Source organism: Lithobates pipiens, unplaced genomic scaffold (genome assembly GCF_037356315.1).
Source record: "Lithobates pipiens isolate NorthernLeopardFrog02 unplaced genomic scaffold, aLitPip1_a1.2 Scaffold_8, whole genome shotgun sequence".
NCBI lineage: Eukaryota > Metazoa > Chordata > Amphibia > Anura > Ranidae > Lithobates > Lithobates pipiens.
In genome coordinates, this window is record NW_027507903.1 from 146,574,990 (window position 1) to 146,596,690 (window position 21,701).

The window sequence follows — 21,701 nt, forward strand, 5'->3', positions numbered from 1 at the left end:
TTTTTAAAATAATAGAAAATTACATATTGTATTTATAAAATTGTATCTGTGTCTTGTGCAGGAATAAAAAATGCAGACAGAAATGAACTGATAAAAATTGCATCAGGACCTATTGAAGAACACGTCATCATTGTAAGAGACTACTGGTCCCTATTTGATATGCTACCCAGGATCTCAAGAAGAGTTTGCTTTACTGCATCTGAACCTCCAAGACCTATCAAGCAGATAATTGAAAGTGAGTAAGGTGAACAGTTTTATAGACATGTGTTATGATGTTATACTTTAGGAAGAGTATAAACATGTGATGATAATTTTTTCATTTAATAATTTTTAGGAATGGTTGACACTTATCATGTCTTCTGCAATATTCAAACCCACTCCTGACACTCTTTATTAACAATATCAGGGAAAATAGTGATCGGCTGTGATGAATCATTTCAATTAGTTGCTGTTGTTATTTTGAGATACAAGCTGGCACTTAGAACATGTGGGCAATCTTCTCTTTCCTCCTCCATAGCCAAAAACATGCATGCTAAGGCAATGTAAGTATAACACTGACCCCCGAAGGAGCTGCTGGTTTTTATTGGGTTTACCGTTACCTCACCTGCTCATTGTGTCTGTCTTAGGGGTCCCATTGTAGAATGGATTAAAGATTATGATTCCGACACTTTGTCTTTTTTTTGTTGGGTGTTTATTTGACAAAAAAACACACTTTTGCAATAGAGGGGTAGAGGATAAGGGAAATTCAGGTATCTTCATAGTTTTGCGGGTTATTGGCAGTGTTGGTCATCTTACTTTAAAAAAGTAATTAGTTAAGTTAAAAGTTACATCTCCCAAAAAGTAATTTGCGTTAGTACCTCGGTTACTACATTGAAAAAGTAATTAGTTACTCAGCAAAGTAACTGTGACAGGGGTGGCAGCGGTGGTACTTGAGGGGGTGGCAGCGATGGTACTTGAGGTGTAGCAGTGGTGGTACTTGAGGGGTGGCAGCGGGGGTACTTGGGGGGGGGGTGGCAGTGGTGGTGGTGTACTTGAGCAGGTGGCAGTGGCGGTGGTGTACAGTACTTGGGGGGGTGGCAGCGGTGGTACGTGGGGGGTGGCAGCGGTGGTACTTGGGGGGGTGGCAGCAGTGGTGTACTGGGGAGTGGCAGGCAGCGGTGGTACTTGGGGGGGTGGCAGCAGTGGTGGTGCCATCCCCCACCACCACTGATCTCATCCCTACCATATCCCCCCCATCACCTCTGTTGTAGAAGTGATGGCGGGTGGGTAGGGATAGGATCAGTAAGAAGCAGAGGTGGTGGAGGACTTGGGATGGATCGATTACACTGCAATTTGAATCCTCAGTCACTTACTTGAATGCCTCCAGGGATACCTTTCCTCATGGGGAGAGAGAGAGACCCTCCCCTTCACTCAATTTTTCAGTGTCCGCCCGGCTTCCCTACATTCTCTCTCTCTGGATAGGTGGGGCAGGATGGGGCGGTCCAGACAGTCTCTCTGAGTCTCAGCCTCTTCTCAGCTCAGCGGGCGAAAGCTACCCTCCCCGTGGCGGAACGAACGGCCAGGCAGCGTGGCCATGACGGGCCTCCCGGATGGTAGATGTAATTGCGGTGACGCCGCCCAAGTAATGGGAACTCAGTTACCATGAGGGGAAGAGTAATCAGTTATATTACTCGTTACCCTCTAAAGTAACTGAGTTAAGTAACTCCGTTTATTTTAACTGAGTTACTTACATCACTGGTTATAGGTATTTCCTTGATCCAGAGGACAAACAATTTCCACAAGCTGGATCTAGCAATCACCAGATAGGCTTCTCTCACTGACCTAGCAGCCGGCGAGATGCTCGAACAAAGTCTCTGCCACAGACTTGATAAGTTTAGCGATCTTGTCATGCAATCCTCTGCCACAGGAAGGCATGATAAGCTTCTGGTTGCAAAGATTAAAGATTTTCTCCACAGTACCTGTTTTTTTCAGTTGTCCCGATGATACTGTATGGTAAGCAACTCAGGATACATCCTCCAACTGAGTCTCCAGGCTTCTCCAAGCCTTATTGCTTGGTCCTCCCCAGAAAAGTCCTCCCCTGGATCCTCCAGTTGCTTGGCTTCTCCCCGTAGGCAAGACAGCACAGGATCATCTCTGGATCAGTAGGCTCAGAGCCTCTGGGTCTACCCTTCAGTTGCAGAGCCTCAGGCCAGCCGGCCCTGAGACATTGTTTAAGGCAGCACACACCTCAGGCAAGGAGGGCCACGAGGTCGGGAAAAACAACCCCCAAAAAGAGACCCCAGAAAATGGCATCAGTACCTTAAGTACCCTTACCCAGAATGCACAGCAGGTAGACCACTCTCACCGGGCTGTTTCTGAGTAAAGGGGTACCCAATATATTTGGCTTGTTGTATTTCCAACACTTACTGGTGATGACTAGGGATGAGCCGAACACCCCCCGGTTCGGTTCGCACCAGAACTTGCGAACGACCCCCGCGTTCGGTACGAACGTTAGAACCCCATTGAAGTCTATGGGACTCGAACGTTCGAATTGAAAAGTGCTAATTTTAACGGCTAATATGCAAGATAGTGTCCTAAAAAGGGTTTGGGGACCTGCCTCCTGCCTCAGGGGACATGGGTCACTGCAAAAAAAAGTTTTAAAAACTGCCGTTTTGGCGGGAGCACTGATTTTAATGACGATTAAAGTGAAAAAAAAAAAAAGTGAAATATTCCTTTAAATATGGTGCCTGGGGGGTGTCTGTAGTATGCCTGTGAAGTGCCACGTGTTTCCCGTGTTTAGAACAGTCCCTGCACAAAATGACATTAAACGGAAATAACACCATTTAAAACTGCTTGCGGTTTTAATGTTATATCTGGTTCCTGCAATATGGTTGAAAATCATTGAGAAACATGGCATGGGTAGCCCTCCCTGCCCATTACCAGCCTATTTGGGTCTTGTACGCATATTAAGGGGAACCCCGTACCCATATTAAAAAAAGGAAATGCGTGTGGCCCCCAGGCCCTATATACTCAGAACAGCAGTATACAGGCGGTGAAAACAAGACAGGGACTGTGTAGGTTTGTTGTGTTAAGTTGAATCTGTTTGTCATTTTCAACCGGTACATTTTTAAAGTGTAGCTCCAGTCAAAAAAACTATCTTTAAGCTTTTTGGAAAACATAGGGAAGGGTTATCACCCCTGTATAATTTGTTTTGTCGTCCATCTTTTTTCATCTCACTTGCTGCTGTCTCCTTGCGTTTGCAAGTAGGAGATGTTTGTAAGTTGGATGTTTGAAAGTAGGGGCCTGCCCTATATTATAGCGGTATGTACTGGGTACAGAGCACGCAGACAGCACGCACTATCTCCTAACACTACTGACTGCAAGCTCTATTATTAACCACTTGTTAGCCCAATGTTTGCATAAAGTGAAAGATGAAGTTATGCTGAGTAAATAGATATCAAACATGTCACTCTTCAAAATTGCACATGCCCGTGGAATGGCGCCAAACGTCGCTACTTAAAAAATCCCCATAGGCGACGCTTTAATTTTTTTTTTACTGGTTACATGTTTTGAGTTGCAGAGGAGGTCTAGGACTAGAATTATTGCTCTCGCTCTAACATTCTCGGCGATACCTCACATGTGTGGCACATGCGAGCACATGGGGACATGGGCGCTTTCATTTTTATTTTATTTTTTTATTGTTCATTTTACTTTATTTATTTTAGTTTGACATTTTTTTTCCCAAAAATATATTTTTGATCACTTTTATTCCTATTACAAGAAATGTAAACATCCCTTGTAATAGGAATATGGGGTGACAGGTCCTCTTTACAGTGAAATCTGGGGGGTCAATATGACCCCACATCTCACCTCTAGGCTGGGAAGCCTGAAATAAAAAATAAAAAAAAGATTCTGGCTTTGATCGTACTGGCGAGTTGGTTGAAGCACCGGAGGGCGGTGAGGGGTGGGGGGCGTCTATGGCTGGGTATTTCAGGGTATCACCGAGTATGGCTGGGTATCTCTGAGTATGGCTGGGTATGGAAATTTATGGCAGGGTATTACAGAGTATTGGCGGGGTATTGGCGGGGTACTACAGAGTAATAGCAGGGTACTGCAGAGTATTGGGGGTACTACAGAGTAATGGCAGGGTACTGCAGAGTATTGGGGGTACTGCAGAGTAATGGCGGGTACTGCAGAGTAATGGCGGGTACTGCAGAGTATTGGGGGGTACTGCAGAGTAATGGGGGTTACTGCAGAGTAATGGGGGGTACTGCAGAGTAATGGCAGGGTACTGCACTGCAGAGTAATGGCAGGGTACTGCAGAGTAATGGCGGGTACTGCAGAGTATTGGGGGGGTACTGCAGAGTAATGGGGGTTACTGCAGAGTAATGGGGGGTACTGCAGAGTAATGGCAGGGTACTGCACTGCAGAGTAATGGCAGGGTACTGCACTGCAGAGTAATGGCGGGGTACTGCAGAGTAATGGCAGGGTACTGCAGAGTATGCACTGGTATTGCAGAGTATTGGCAGGGAATTGAGGGGTTAAATTCGGTGAGCAGCGATGTGGGCACTGCAGATGCAGCCCACATCGCTGCTGACACCGATCTCTTTCCCCTCCGCTGTACCGATCGGTACAGAGAGGGGAGGGAGGAACAGGCGTCATAACATGACGCCGGTTTGTTTTCAAGTGATCACTCCGTCATTTGACGGAGCAATCACGTGGTAAACGGCCGCTATGAGCGGCCGTTTACCGTGATCCGTGATGCGATCCGGCGGTCACGGATGCTCTCGAGTGCGCACACCTCGGGGCACGCGAGAGCAGAATTCTGGGAGGCCGTTAATTAACGGCCTCTCAGAGTTAAACAACCCCCCTGAAGCCGTTAATCGGCAATGGGCAGTTGTTAAGTGGTTAAAGCTAGATCACTAGCTATATAGGTGAGGTGAATATAGTGGTGTATACTGCAGTCAGGGCACAGACAACAACCACTACACAGCAGCAAGATAGGAAATCAGCCAAAAATGATTGGTGTGTACTGTGTTGAAGGTACACAGAACACCCACTGCTTCAGATGCTAAGTAACACACTACAGGAGGCCGCCTCAAAGTTGGCCTTATATAGTGTGGGGCGTGCACTACACAGCCTGAGCTATGATTGGCCACAGGCAGGATGCCTGTGGCCAATCATGGCTCTCCTCGCTGCCGGCGCTGCGATTGGCCAAGCATGCGGGGTCACAGTGCATGCTTGGCCAATCATGGGGCAGCAATGCACTGCGCCACCGCAGTGCATTGTGGTCCGCGCGCGCGTCACTCGAATTTTGACGCGAACGGCCCAAACGTTCGGAATTCGCCGAACGGCCGAACAGCCAATGTTCGAGTCGAACGTACGTTCGACTCGAACACGAAGCTCATCCCTAGTGATGACAGCGACACTCACGGTCAAGTGGAAATTAGCACAAACCAGCCAAACTGGTACAGAAGCCAGAACATCAACACAATTAGTCTGAACCAAACTGCAGTTTCAGACAAACTTAAATTTAGAAAAACAAATACTAGCATCAGTATTGAAAATACCAGTGCTACATAAGCATGCAAGTTCATGTATTTATAAGATTGTAATTGAGGGCAGTTAGATCATGTACCGTATTTTATTCTCTGTGCAAGCTACCAATTTTTATTTTAAATCCACGGTGGTGCCAAAATCCTATAACGAAAAACCCAGAAGTGTACAAAAAAAGTGCATATAGACACACACACAAAAAGTGCACTTATGGGTGTGCTTTTATCAACACCCTGAAGGGGTAGGCCTCTTATCCTGACACCCCCAGGGACATAGGTTCAACATTGTCAAGTTTATGAATGAAGTGTGTTTGTCTGTGTGTCTAATTGAGTGTCCTCATGGCTTTCTATCTTGATCCTATATACCATTATACCTTAGGCTCATGAAAATTATAATAATCCTAGCCCATAGAGTCAGGGGCGTACCTAGAGCATTTGGCACCCGGGGCGGATCCTACATCTGGCACCCCCCCCCCCCCATTTAAAATGAAAAAGCACCCACGATTTATTTTCCATTTTCTCAAGAATATTTATTGTATACAGCACACGCCTGGATTCTGCACCCTGTATATAGGACATATCTGCATTCTACGCCCTGTATATAGGACATATCTGCATTCTACGCCCTGTATATAGGACATATCTGCATTCTGCGCCCTGTATATAGGACATATCTGCATTCTGCGCCCTGTATATAGGACATATCTGCATTCTGCGCCCTGTATATAGGACATATCTTCATTCTGCGCCCTGTATAGGATATATCTGCATTCTGCACCCTGTATATAGGACATATTTGCACCCTGTATATAGGACATATCTTCATTCTGCGCCCTGTATAGGATATATCTGCATTCTGCACCCTGTATATAGGACATATTTGCACCCTGTATATAGGACATATCTGCACCCTGTATATAGGACATATCTGCATTTTGCACCCTGTATATAGGACATATCTGCATTTTGCACCCTGTATATAGGACATATCTGCACCCTGTATATAGGACATATCTGCATTCTGCACCCTGTATATAGGACATATCTGCACCCTGTATATAGGACATATCTGCACCCTGTATATAGGACATATCTGCATTCTGCGCCCTGTATATAGGACATATCTGCACCCTGTATATAGGAAATATCTGCATTCTGCGCCCTGTATATAGGACATATCTGCACCCTGTATATAGGACATATCTGCACCCTGTATATAGGACATATCTGCACCCTGTATATAGGACATATCTGCACCCTGTATATAGGACATATCTACATTTTGCACCCTGTATATAGGACATATCTGCATTTTGCACCCTGTATATAGGACATATCTGTACCCTGTATATAGGACATATCTGCATTCTGAAATCCCCCCTCCCCCATCAGGTCAGCTACACTATACACATGCCAGGGGGAGGGGGTGATGGACACAGCAGTCACCCTGACTCCCCCCCCCCCTCAGATCAGCACAGGGTAGACACAATACTCCAGCCTCTTCTTACATCCCCCCCCATCAGCTAGTACACTATACACATGGCAGGGGGAGGGGGACACAGCAATCACCCTGACCCCCCCCCCCCCCCAGACCAGCACATGGCAGGGGTAGACAAACTCCTCCAGCCCCTTCTTACATCAACCCCCCCCCCCTCCAATCAGGTCAGACAGCTACACAATACACATGGCAGGGAGAGGGAGTGGTGGATATAGCAATCACAGTCACTGACCCCCTACCATAGACCAGCACAGGGGTAGACACAATTCTGCAGGCTGCAGCCTCTTCTTACATCAATCCCCCCCTCCACTCACCACCTCAGGCTCTCAGTCGGCTAGGGAGGACTCTGTATTCACTGTGTGGAAGCAGCCGCCCCAGCGGAGAGAGATGAGACAGACACACACAGGCAGCAGCAGTGGTGGGTGGAGGCGGAGCTATTAGGAGGGAATACAGTCACTCACTGAACAGTCTGGAACAGTCCATTGTGGTCATGGCACGGGGGTGTTCTAAAAAAAACGAAAGTAAAAATGAGCAACCAGAGACAGCAGGGATGCCCTTGAGATGATCTGACGGTGTCACCCCGACTTGGGTGCGGAAATCACCCCAATATCAAAGTCACTTGGCCACTGACACCCCCCCAAAGTGTGGCACCCGGGGCGGACCGCACCCCCCGCCCCCATATTGGTACGCCCCTGCATAGAGTGTAACTTCTTTTCCATTGGTTGAAAGATCTATTTATTACCTTTTTGTAGATTTAAGTAATACCTCTTTCAAACGCCAAGCGTGTCCAATGGCAGAAATACTTGTTTTGAAATATCTTCTAAGTAATATGTTCAATCTTCATAATGTATATCTGCTTGTGTAGTGTTGCTGATATACAGTGCCTTGCGAAAGTATTCGGCCCCCTTGAACTTTTTAACCTTTTGCCACATTTCAGGCTTCAAACATAAAGATATAACATTTTAATTTTTTGTGAAGAATCACCAAGTGGGACACAATTGTGAAGTGGAACGAAATCTATTGGATAATTTAAATTTTTTAGCAAATAAAAAACTGAAAAGTGGTGCGTGCAAAATTATTCGGCCCCTTTACTTTCAGTGCAGCAAACTCACTCCAGAAGTTCAGCGAGGATCTCTGAATGATCCAATGTTGTCCTAAATGACTGATGGTGATAAATAGAATCCACCTGTGTGTAATCAAGTCTCTGTATAAATGCACCTGCTCTGTGATAGTCTTTTAATATTTTTTTTGTAGGTGGAATCCCTCTTTAAGTATCCCTCTGTGGGAATTGAATCCATGAGTCCTTCAAGGCTTGAGTTTTTCAAGGTAGAAGTGCTGACCACTAGCCTATTGCGCTGAGCACAGCCATATATAGAGAATACATTTACTAGCGTTTGATGTTTTTAATTCTATACATTAACCCTTTCCCGCCGAGCGTACGCACATCTGCGTACTCGGCTTCCGGGGGTTATACCGGGATGATGCCCGCACCTGCAGGCATCATCCCGGTACCGTTTTTTACAGCAGGCGATTGGCTATCCAGGCATAACAACCGATGCGGCTAAAAGCCGCTCGGCTGTTATGCCGGAGGAGCGGGAGGGGACGCCCCCCCCTCCCGCCGCCTCTCGCCGCTGTTACCGGTGCTCCCGCTCGATCGGGAGCACCGATTAAAGATCCGTCGGCTCTGGCTGCTGGGGAGGAACTGGAACGAAGCCGTAAGCGGCTTCGTTCCAGTCTCCTCATCGTAAACACGGAAGCGACGTCATGACGTCACTTCCCGTTTACTCGGCTGCCAATGGCGCCGGTTTAAAAAAAATATCCGGTATTCAGAATCGCCGTTTTCGGCGATCTGAATACACTGAAGTGTAAAGGAGGGGTGGGGGGTCTTTTAGACCCCCGATCCCTCCATAAAGAGTACCTGTCACCACCTATTACTGTCACAAGGGATGTTTACATTCCTTGTGACAGCAATAAAAGTGATCAAATTTTTTTTTTTTTTTTTTAAACAATTTAGTCATTTAAAAATAAATAAAAGAAATAAAAAAATAAAAAAAAAATTTTTCAAAGCGCCCGCCGTCCCCGCGAGCTCGCGAAGCAAAGAAAACGCATGCGGAAGTCGCGCCCGCGTACGTAAACGGTGTTCAAGTCACACATGTGAGGTATCGCCGCGATCGTCAGAGCGAGAGCAATAATTCTAGCAGTAGACCTCCTCTGTAACGCTAACCTGGTAACCGTAAAAAATGTTTAAAGCGTCGCCTATTGAGATTTTTAGGTACCGTACTTTGTCGTCAATCTACAAGTGCGCGCAATTATAAAGTGTGACATGTTTGGTATCTATTTACTCGGCGTAACATTATCTTTCACATTTCGCAAAAAAATTGGGCTAATTTTACTGTTTTTTTTTTTTTTTATTCATGAAAGTGTCCCTTTTCCCAAAAAGTTGCGTTTAAAACACCACTGCGCAAATACCGTGTGACATAAAATATTGCAACAATCGCCGTTTTATTCTCTAGAGCCTCTGCTAAAAAAATATATATAATGTTTGGGGGTTCCAAGTAATTTTCTAGCAAAAAATATGGATTTTAACTTGTAAACACCAAATTCCAAAAATAGGCTTAGTCATGAAAGGGATAATGTTTAGCAAATGAGCCATTCAAATTAGGGAAACAACCATGCTCATGCTGATGTGGCATTGGCTATTATGATTTTTTTTTTAAATGGCATGGGGTCCCCCCCAGTCCTTGGGTTTTAAGGGGAGCTTTAATCCATGGGTTTTAAGGTGAAATGAAATAAAAAATTGGTGTGGGGTCCCCCCAAAATCCATACCAGACCCAGATCTGAGCATGCAGCCTGGAGGTCAGGATGGGGTGGGCAGGGCCTCTTCCTGACAACCCTGGCCGGTGGTTGTCGGGGTCTACCGGCGGGGGCTTATCAGAATCTAGAATCCTTCTTTAACAAGGGGGCCCCAAGATCCCACCTCCCCATGTGAATGGGTATGGGTTATATCCTACCCCTATCCATTCACCCAAAAATTGGCCAAAAATACAAACCGCAAGAGACAGTTTTTGACAAATCCTTTATTAAAAAAAATTTAAATAATAAAAAGTGTCCCGCTATGTACATCCATCGCCAATCACGTACACTTTTTGGGTGATGGAGTAGGGGTACGATGTACCTGATACACATTCACATTGAGGGATCTGGGAACCCCCTTGTTAAAGGGGGCTTCCAGATTCTAATAATCACCCCCGTCCGAGACCCTGAGGCCGCGTACACACGGGCGGACTGTTCGCCCAACTTTGTCCGCTGAACAGTGTTTCAGCGGACAGTCCGCTCGTGTGTGGGCTTCAGCGGACAGTTTCAGCGGACAGTCTGACGAACAAAGTTTTTCGGAATTTCCGTAAGACAGTCCGCTGAAACTTTGTTTCAGCGGACAGTCCGCTCGTGTGTAGGCTTGTTCGACAAACTAAGTTTTGTGCATGCTTAGAAAGGACTTACACGGCGAAGGTTGCATTGCAGTGTATTGGACGTCGAATTTCTCGTCCCGTCGTACGTGCCGTTCACGTCATCGCGCACGCTTTCAGCGGACTGTTCGTTCATCATGTGTGGTCAAGTCTGTTCATGCAAATTTTGAGCGGACTGTTTGTCGGATTGTTTGACGAACAAAGTTGGGCGAACAGTCCGCCCGTGTGTACGCGGCCTGACAACCAGAGGCCAGGGTTTTCGGGAAGAGAGCCTTGTGCCTATCAACATGGGGACAAGGTGCTTTGGCGGGCACCCAGTCTGTGTGTACTGCAGCCAGTCCCACAGAAGTTGGCCATTCGGCCGACTTCTGTAGAAGGGCCATGACCGACAAAGGGGTCCTGCGAGGCTCCCAAACATTGTACTTGCTCTTCTCATGTGATCTTTCTGCAATAAAAAAACCTTTGGACGATATTTGAGGATCCTTGGTGTGCTGGCGATTATGTCCATTTATCTGTGATGTTTTCATCATCATAAATGGTAGTCGCTGCAGCACCCACTATCGATGAGCCTTGTTTCCAGGAATATGTGCAAGGGGAATATAGACATGACCAAAAAAGGTCTGCTGATCAGCTCCGATCAGCGCTCTTAGCCAATGGCTCAGATCGCTGATCGGAGTATTCTGGCGGGGGGGGGGGGCTACCCCTGTCAGAACACAATAAAACCGCAGAGGAGATCGCTGTACTAACATCACATAGTTAGTACAGAGGTTCCGACCTGAGCTGTCAAGTTTTTTCGTAAAGCCTGCTGGGTTGAACAAAAAAAAAAAAAAAAAAACTAGTAGTGTGTACAAGGCTTTATCCAGTTTACAAATCATGCTATTTCTTTTTTTTTTTCTTTTGGTAAAGATTATCAATTTAAATTTTCCTAACAAGCAACTGAGCTGTATTTTCATATGGTGCACACTGTTGTTGCAGCACAAGTTTGTAACTTCCTGGGTTCAACCCCGCTTATTTCTTAGATTTTTTCAGTTTATGGATTCTTGTAGAGTGTTTTGCCAAGTCTGCCTTTTCTCCACTCATGGTTGTGATAAATAGAGTGGTATTGATTTAAACCCACGTTTACAATTACATTCTGTGATCTATGTGTGATAGGATAAACTTTATAAGCAGAAATTGTTTATGGCTCAATGTGTAAAGTGCAACAACATTTTAGTCTGCTGCTCCTTGGCTTGAATATTTCTTATTTTTTTGGATTTATAGATTCTTAAAGAATGTGTGGTTAAACCATTTGGATTTTGACTTTAAATTGGTGTAATGAGGATGTTGGAGCAATATGTGCAAAATAAGTTATAGATAAGGGTGCTTTCAACTATGATTGATAAAAAAAAACATTTGGAGTAGGGGGTCAAATGCCATCTGGCTCACTGTATAAGTTAATAAATGTATAACCACAAGTTCATTGGTTTGAATTCTACAGATTGATAGCCATTAAAGCAAAGTGATAGAAGAGATCAAGTCTTTTAAAATATCTGTAGGTGCCTGTGATTAAAGTGCAAACTGGTGGAATTGGAGACGCTAACTTGTCCATAAACGTGATGGCCATTGTCCCCACGGAATGCAAGATCATCCGGAACTAAAAAGATTCCAGGGGTGCAAAAACTTAAAACGGTTACAAACTGTCTCAGAGCTCAAAAAGTGGATAGCTTCATTCTCCTGGCAACATATAGTGCAGATGCAAGGATAGTGTTCAGGTGCACGGGCTAGTCAGACATGAAGCTTCTTCTCTGGGCACCAACTGAGTTCCAGGTTCAGGAATGTCTGCCTGCAGCATATAGCAATAAGGGGGGACAATAGCCCAAACACATTTTAGTCATGCATGCTGAGTAAGCCAGTCAAATATAAAAGTAAAAAAGAATAAATCAGAAATATCACATATCTCTTGGTGCTTGTCAGCTTCTAGGTAAGGTCTCCAGCCAGTGAGACACATCTTCAGGGGAGGTAAAAAAGCGCACCGTCTAGCCATCTTGGACGCACAGCCTGGCAGGGAAAAGCATGCTGTATTTGATTTTTTTGTTGCGTAGATTGAGTTTCACATGGTCAAAGGAGTGGAGAAGCTTCTGGGTGTCATCAGTTTTACCCCTTTATGTCTCAGTTGATCAAGTCACGGTTCCTAAAATTTAACAGCTTCTGGATGAAAAGTGAATGGAGGAGCTCCCAGGAGCCCCTGGGCAGCAGGCATCCTATGCGCCCTCTCCACCACAAAAAAGTTAGAGAATGCAGTGTGCGGGAGAAGGGTTCTCAGCAGGTGTTCTGTGAACTCCGTGTGGTCAGTCCCATCCACTCCCTCAGGCAACCCCACTATGCGGAGGTTGTTTCGCCTATTCCTGTTCTCGTCATCTTCTGCGCGGGCTTTCAACGTTTTTATCTTAGTTTAGAGTGTGCGGAGTGAGACTGCGTGGTCCCGCAGCATGACTTCTGTATCCCCGACGCGGTGCTCAGCCTATGTGAGGTGGGAGCGGAAGCTGTCCATGCCCCTATGGATTAAACTAATGTCTAGTTGCATGTGTTCGATCTTACCCGTAAGGGTCTATTGGCAGGTGTTGATTGCCTGCACGAGGGCATCAAAATTAGACTGCTCCCTCTCTGCAGGATCGGTGCTGTTCCCATCAGTTTGGTATGCCATGTTGGTGGCAGCAGTGGGACAAGGGCCCTGTGCGGCAGGACTGGGAGCAACTTTGTGGGACTTACAGATGGACAGGGCGCCTTTCTCCTTGATCATCCATTCCAGGCAAGGTAGTATTGCTGGTCTGCAGGCAAACAGGGCTAAAAGCCGGAGGTTGAGTGGGAGCTCTCTCACTGCACATCTGCTCCAGTGACCATCTTGGACACGCCCCCTCCTATAGTTCTACTTTAATTATGATGTTTCTGTATTTTGATCTAAGTATAATACAGTCTTGGTTTGTATCCCAGGCTGACAGTTTTGTAAATATTTTTTTTACTCACAGTGCTTGTATCATGGCAGCATGACAACAGCTCAGTGAAGCAGAAGAGAGAAAATGAAAAATGGGTTTTGTTAAATTTGGAATTTCCAGTACTATATTAATCATTCATGTTAATCATGAAAAATGAGACTGCATACTTTTAGTTAGCACATTGTAAGAAAGTAAAGACTAGCTTCAGCTAAGCCCATGCCATGCTCTACTAACGTGTTTCACCCTCCCATTGGTTTATTCATAGTGCTCTGTGATTAAGCTTGTGGAAGTGTGAAGTGCAATAGAGGGGTGTGGCTTTAGAAGCGACTAGCTGAAGCCGGTCTTTACTTTCTTGCATCAGGCTGTCTATGGGTATGCGGGGTCCTTTTTTCAGTATATGCTTAGTGTTTTTGGGCCAGATGGGCCCCTTGGATGCTTGCACCTTATAGTAGAAGGGGTCACCAGGAGGATTCACACAGTTGCTAGTAGCAGCACAGTTTATTATGTGGTTACAGGGAGCTTGGAACTGTTATATGGTAATTCTGAAACTTAAATGTTTAGTGTTTTTAGTTCTGATTTGTAAAAACATAAAGATTCTATATTTATGTATAGAAGTGGTAGTAGCTTTTAACAATACTATGGTGGCTATGTTCTGTTCACATTACATAGCAAGTAATGCTTCTTAGAATATTTTAATATTGTTACTGTATGGGAAAAGCCACATGAAAATGTTGTTATTTATTTTAAGCAGCTTAATTCACTAAGCATTTTTCTTACAGGTGAAAAAATTGTTGGTCCGAGAGATCTGATTGTGAGTGAACAAAGTTACAGTTCTATGCGAGTTACATGGAGCCCTGCCACAGGGGATGTTACTGGGTACCAAGTTGTCTTGAATTCTCTCACACCATCAGGGCGCCTCAATACAAATGACCAGAAACAAGTAAGGAGTGAAAAATTGGTTCTCAAAATTACCCTCAGTATCTTTTTTGATAGTTGTATTTACTGGAAATTTGGGAAATTTATTAACCACTTGACCACTGGGCACTTAAACACCCTTAATAACCAGGCCAATTTTCAGCTTTCAGTGCTCTCACATTTTGAATGACAATTACTCAGTCATGCAAAACTATACCCATATGACATTTTTGTCCCTTTTTTCACACAAATAGAGCTTTCTTTTGGTGGTATTTAATCACCGCTGGATTTTTTTATTTTTTGTGCTATAAAAGAAAAAAGACCGAAAATTCTGTAAAAAAATAAAATTTTCTTCATTTCTGTTATATAATTTAGCAGATTAGTAATTTTTCTTCATCAATTTTGGCCAAAAGGTATACCACTACATATCTTTGGTAAAAATAAGTCCAAATTGGTGGATATTATTTGGTCTTTGTGAAAGTTATAGAGTCCACAAGCTATGGTGCCAATATCTGAAAATTGATCACACCTGAAGTACTGACGGCCTATCTCATTTCTTGAGACCCTAACATGTCAGAAAAGTACGAATACCCCTCAAATTACTCTTTTTGGAAAGATGACATTCCAAGGTATTTAGTAAGAGGCATGGTGAGTTTTTTGAAGTTGTCATTATTTACCACAATTCTTTGCAAAATCAAGATTTTTTTTCCCTTTTTTTTTCCACAAAATTGTCATATTATCAGGTTTTTTCTCACACACAGCATATGCATACCACAAATTAAACCCCAAAAAACACATTCTGCTATTACTCCTGAGTATGGCGATACCACATGTGTGAGACTTTTACACAGCATGGCCACATACAGAGGCCCAACATGCAGGGAGCACCATCAGGCGTTCTGGAGCACCCAGGCCAATTCTGACATTTCTCTGCTACATGTAAAAATCATCTATTTGCTAGAAAATTACATAGAACCCCAAAACATTATATATATATATATATATATATATATATATGTTTTTTTAGCAAAGACCCTAGAGAATACAATGGTGGTTGTTGCAACTTTTTCTCTCGCACGGTATTTGTGCAGCAATTTTTCTAACACTTTTTTGGGGGAAAAAAATGTTTTGTGCTTAAAAAAAAAAAAACAGTTAAGTTAGCCCAATGTTTTTGCATAATGTGAAAGATGAAGTTACGCCGAGTAAATAGATACCTAACATGTCACCCTTCAAAACTGCACACGCTCGTGGAATGGAGCCAAACGTCGCTACTTAAAAATCCCCATAGGCAACGCTTTCATTTTTTTTTACTGGTTACATGTTTTGAGTTACAGAGGAGGTCTAGGGCCAAAAGTATTGCTCTCGCTCTAACGTTCGCAGCGATACCTCACATGTGTGGTTTGAACACCGTTTTCATATGTGGGCAGGACTTGCGCATGTGTTCGCTTCTGCATGCGAGCACATGGGGACAGGGGCACTTTAATTTATTTTATTTTTTATTGTTCATTTTACTTTATTTATTTTAGTTTGACATTTTTTTCCCCCAAAAATTAATTTTTGATCACTTTTATTCCTAGTACACGGAATATAATCATTCCTTGTAATAGCAATATGGCATGACAGGTCCTCTTTACAGTGAGATATGGGGTCAATAAGACCCCACATCTCACCACTAGGCTGGGAGGCCTGAAATAAAAAAAATAAAAAAACGATTCTGGCTTTGATCGTATTGGCGAGACGTTAGAAGCACCGGAGGGCGGCGGGAGGGGGCCATCCCCTCTCACCTCCTGTAAGAATGATCAAGCAGTGGAACAGCTGCAATGATCATTCTTATGGTGTAGGGAATTGCTGGCTGAAAAATCTGATATCTGAATGATGCCTGTAGCTACACCTATCATTCAGATATCCCCGCACAAAGTCAAGGACATCATATGATGGCCGGCGGGCGAGAAGTGGTTAAAAGGCTTTTTTTTTAACACAAAGTTGTCCATTATACAATATTTCTAACACATAGCATGTACATAGCAAAAATGACACCCCAAAATAGATTCTGCTACTCCTCCTGAGTATGGCGATACCACATGTGTGAGACTTCCACAGCCTGGCCACATACAGAGGCTGAGTACAGGCAAGCATGGCCGAGCATGGTCGAATATCACTGAGTATTGCAGGGTATCACCGAGTATGGCTGGGTATTGCAGGGTATCACCAAGTATGACTGAGCATGGCCGAGTATGGCTGGGTATTACAGGGTATCAGCGTATGGCTGAGCATGGCCAAGTATGGCTGGGTATTGCAGGGTATCAGAGTATGGCTGAGCATGGCCAAGTATGGCTGGGTATTGCAGGGTATCAGAGTATGGCTGAGCATTGCCAAGTATGGCTGGGTATTGCAGGATATCACAGAGTATGGCTGAGCACGGCTGAGTATGGCTGGGTATTGCAGAGTATCACCGGGTATGGCTGGGTATTGCAAAGTATCACCGAGTATGGCTGGGTATTGCAGGGTATCACCGACTATGGCTGGGTATTGCAGGGTATCACCGAGTATGGCTGGGTATTGCAGGGTATCACCGACTATGGCCGGGTATTGCAGGGTATCACCAAGTATGGCTGGGTATTGCAGGGTATCACTGACTATGGCTGGGTATTGCAGGGTATCACCAAGTATGGCTGGGTATTGCAGGGTATCACCGAGTATGGTTGGGTATTGCAGTGTATGGCTGGGTATTGCAGGGTATCACCGAGTATGGCTGGGTATCACCGAGTATGGCTGGGTATGGCAATTTATGGCAGAGTATTGGCAGGGTATTGCAGGCTATTGCAGAGTATTGCTGGGTATTGCAGATTATTGCTGGGTATTGCAGAGTATTGGCAGGGCATTGCTGGGTATTGCAGAGTATTGGCAGGGCATCGCAGAGTATTGGCAGGGCATCGCAGAGTATTGGCAGGGTATTGCAGAGTATTGGCAGGGCATTGCAGAGTATTGGCAGGGCATTGCTGGGTATTGCAGAGTATTGCAGATTATTAGCAGGGCATTGCTGGGTATTGTAGGGTATTGGCAGGGCATTGCTGGGTATTGCTGGGCATTGCAGAGTATTGGCAGGGCATTGCAGAGTATTGGCTGGGTATTGCAGAGTATTGGCAGGGCATTGCTGGCTATTGCAGAGTATTGGCAGGCCATTGCTGGTTATTGCAGAGTATTGGCAGGGCATTGCAGAGTATTGCAGATTATTGGCAGGTCATTGCTGGGTATTGCAGAGTATTGGCAGGGAATTGAGGGGTTAATTGTCAGTGAGCAGCACTGTGGGCACTGCAGATCAAGCCCACAGCGCTGATGACACCGATCTCTCCCCCTCCGCTATACCGATCGGTTAAGTAACCGCCCTGTGGCCATCATTCGGCTATGGGCTGGTTGTTAAGTGGTTAAAAGAGAAGTATGGGCAAAGCTTTTTTGACCATACTTCTCCTGTGGATCATAAGAGTGCATACACTTTTGCTTTCCTGTGACCCAAAATCAGCTGATAGTGGGCTATTGCTCATGTGACAAAGGTGTCTAGGCTCCAGAAGGGTCCCAACAATATTGCCAGGATCCACTCAGGTGCCTGATTAACAGCTGGCTCCACCTCTCAGTGCGCCTGCCTCCTCCCCAGCCTGGCACATCAGTGAGCGCGCGGGGGGGGGGGGGGGGGGGCAAAGCAGAGAAGAGTGACTGACAATCATTGTTCTTCATTCAGAGCCGACAGAGAACTAAGCAATCAACTGAGAAATACGTTTTTTTGTTAACTCCAAACTCCTTTAGATATGTTTTCTACCTTGCTAGGTCATGATCATAACACATCCACCCAACATCCAAGAGGAACTTTACTGAGGTAGTAACATTTTAAAAATTAGCAGCTACAAATACTGCAACTTCTGAATTTTGAGGAACAGATACTTACAGTCCATGAAGTCCAGTGCTTTTTTCCCTGCAGCTGTGCTTCTATTCTCCGATGCTTCTATCTTGGATTTGGTATCTGGCTTTGACTTCCCGATGTCTTAAAGCCAGCTCCTTACTGCACTTTTCCATCAAGGTCATAGTGCAACCATCATTCCCTCCCCTCATGCCAGGGTACTAGGTGTAATCCTAGACTCTGGCCTGTTGTTTCAGCCTCAAATCCAATAGCTTGTAGATTTCACCTCCATAGCATCTGTAAAATGTGCCCCTTTTTTAACTAATGAAGTCACTAAGCTACTTATTCACTCCCTAGTTATCTCTCACTTTCACTATCACAACTCCCTTCTCATAGGTCTACCTCTCCATAGGCTATGCCCTCTTCAGTCTATCATGAATGCTGCTGTCAGACTCATCTACATTACTAACAGCTCAGTGCCTATCAACACTCTCCACCAATCCCTACCCTGTCTCCCAATCACCCAGCAAATTAAGTTCAAAATACTAACAAAAACATACAAAGCCATTCACAACTCTACACCGAGCTACAGTATATCACCAAACGTGTCTCCAAATATCACCCAAACCATCCTCTCTGCTCCTCTCAAGACCTCCCGTTCTCAAGCTTTCTTGTCCCCTCTTCTCATGCTAATTTCCAGGACTTCTCCAGAGCTTCTCCCAGGGAAGCCTATCACACCTCCTAACTAATATTTTATCACTTCCATCAACTGATCCCCCATAGTTACAACATTTTGTACCACTTGCCCCACCCGATTAGATTGTAAGCTCTTATGAGCAGGGCCCTCTCAACCCTCTTGTATTTTATTGTATTGTAACTGTACTCTCTCCCTTTTATATTGTAAATTCCTGCATAAACTGTATAATAATAGTATTTAAAGGATGAAGTGAAACCAACCAAACAAAATGATACCACATCCCAAGTATTTAATATAAAAAAAGGAAGCAGGGGGAGAGGTGACTAGCCTCAGCGGGACTTTTAACGGTATCAAACATTACATATATTAAAGAAGATCACATAGCAATCAAAAGGAGTTTTTAAAAAAAAAAATCATAGAAATTTATTATACAAAAAAATAACACATTTTGCTAAAACAGCACTATGAATACAGATATACATCCATACAATACATAGAGATCTAGAAGAATCATTTGTGAACTCAGTCAATGTAGTATAATGCTCGACATGTTTCACTCATAAACGAGTTTCTTCAGGAGCTTTGAATATCATTGACAAGAATAATACTGCATGGATAAACACATAAAGAAAATAATTAAATAGTGCATGTTCCATTATTCACAATAAACTTTAGAGAAAAAAGCAAACAAATAAATATGATTGCTACACAAAGCATTGCCATATACAAAATTAAATAGATGAGTATTAAGGGAGCAAAATATTTAGGTCATTCAGAATCAAGGGGGCTGAAAGATCACATACTTACCCACTGTGTGTTTACATAATAAATCAAACTAATCCCGTATTGCAAAAAATGAAGAGCCTCAATGGTGGATGGGGGGAACATCCGGACAATATACTGTATGCTTGCAGGGAGGTGCTTCAAAATAGCAGTTTAAATATATGCTATAAAGAGAGGGAAACAAAAATCCTGCTGTAATTTAAAAGGCATAATATTGCTCTCAGGAATCGCTCAAATTTTGCGATTTATGAGAGATGTTTATATTATCTGCATAGATTAATAAATAGTTTGGGATCATTACCTGATAGGATCAATGTTAGAAAAACTGAACCCATACATAGGGGTCAGGGGCTGCCATAGCTAGACCGCAGTTTCCAAGATGGACAGGAAAGATGTCCTCCTAGCCGCTCTCATATAAGGTAAAGTTGACTTGGTATTGCGCTAGGGCTTATCAAGTCTGGTATGCACAAAAGAGAAAAACAAACCAGCAAACAATAGCCACAAATTAGTTCAGATATATTGAATGTTAAAGGATCAAATAGAGATAGAGATTTGAGCTGAAAGTCACAAAAGCAAACAGCTACATACCTAGTTGCACAGGTGTAACGGACTTGCATACACACAGTCCTCCACAGAACGAGTGAAAGGCAGACAAATGCTGCCTTATATAGCCCTCCCCCAACACATCGGCATCTGGGAATGCCCCCAGTGGAGCCGAGGAGTGTGCCGCGCATGCGCGCCGTGGCGTAAACCAACGTCACCCGCGCACGGCGGCCATTTTGGAAAATCCTAATAGCCATCCACAGTATTGTCAAACCGGAAGATTCCTGTAATCCACCTCCTGCGCCTGTGTGAAACAGTAACACACAGGATATGCCATATTAACGACCTAAATGTTTTGCTCCCTTAATACTCAGCTATTTAATTTTGTATATGGCAATGCTTTGTGTAGCAATCATATTTATTTGTTTGCTTTTTTCTCTAAAGCTTATTGTGAATAATGGAACATGCACTATTTAATTATTTTCTTTATGTGTTTATCCATGCAGTATTATACTTGTCAATAATATTCAAAGCTCCTGAAGAAACTCGTTTATGAGTGAAACATGTCGAGCATCATACTACATTGACTGAGTTCACAAATGATTCTTCTAGATCTCTATGTATTGTATGGATGTATATCTGTATTCATAGTGCTGTTTTAGCAAAATTTGTTATTTTTTTGTATAATAAATTTCTATGAAAATTAAAAAAAAAAACTCTTTTTGATTGCTATGTGATCTTCTTTAATATATGTAATGTTTGATACCGTTAAAAGTCCCACTGAGGCTAGTCACCTCTCCCCCTGCTTCCTTTTTTTATATTGTATAATAAAAGTGTTTACTTTTTTATAGATAATGTTGGACAAAGACCAACATACGGTGCTGGTGATGGATCTTAAGCCAACCACTGAATATTTATTCACTGTACTTGCCATATACCCCAATGTCATTGGAGATTCAGACACAGTTAGGGGAAAAACAAGTAAGTTTTGCTTTGCTTTATTATGTCCTTCTCGCCAAATATTTGCTTACTTAATCTAACTTTATTATTCATCCATCAAATTACTTTTTATATAAGAACAATTAAATCTTATATTGCCTTTGCTTTAACTCTTGGTTTAGCAGAATGAAGTATCAAGACAGAGTAATGTACATATGCTTTTAAAAGATTACTTAGCCCAGGTTCAGAATAATGCAGGTTTAGCAGAATGAAGTATCAAGACAGAGTAATGCACATATGCTTTTAAAAGATTACTTAGCCCAGGTTCAGAATAATGCAGGTTTAGCTGAACTCGCACGATTTCAAACCGGTAATGCAGTCCGACTTCGGGGGAGATTTGACAGACATCTGTGCGGATTCATGCACAGATGTCTATTGAAATCGCCCCTAAGGTCGCCATAATT

At 43.7% G+C, this 21,701-nt stretch overlaps 1 protein-coding gene across 1 annotated transcript in view; it reads left to right on the forward strand.

The window, feature by feature from the left end:
- LOC143960916 (uncharacterized) overlaps positions 1-21,701 on the forward strand; it is a 614,677-nt gene that overhangs the window by 111,473 nt on the left and 481,503 nt on the right. Inside the window, exons 7-9 of the mRNA XM_077469935.1 lie at positions 62-235; positions 14,248-14,408; positions 21,150-21,279. Of these exons, the coding sequence (XP_077326061.1) occupies positions 62-235; positions 14,248-14,408; positions 21,150-21,279 (465 nt within the window). The remainder of the gene's footprint in view (positions 1-61; positions 236-14,247; positions 14,409-21,149; positions 21,280-21,701) is intronic.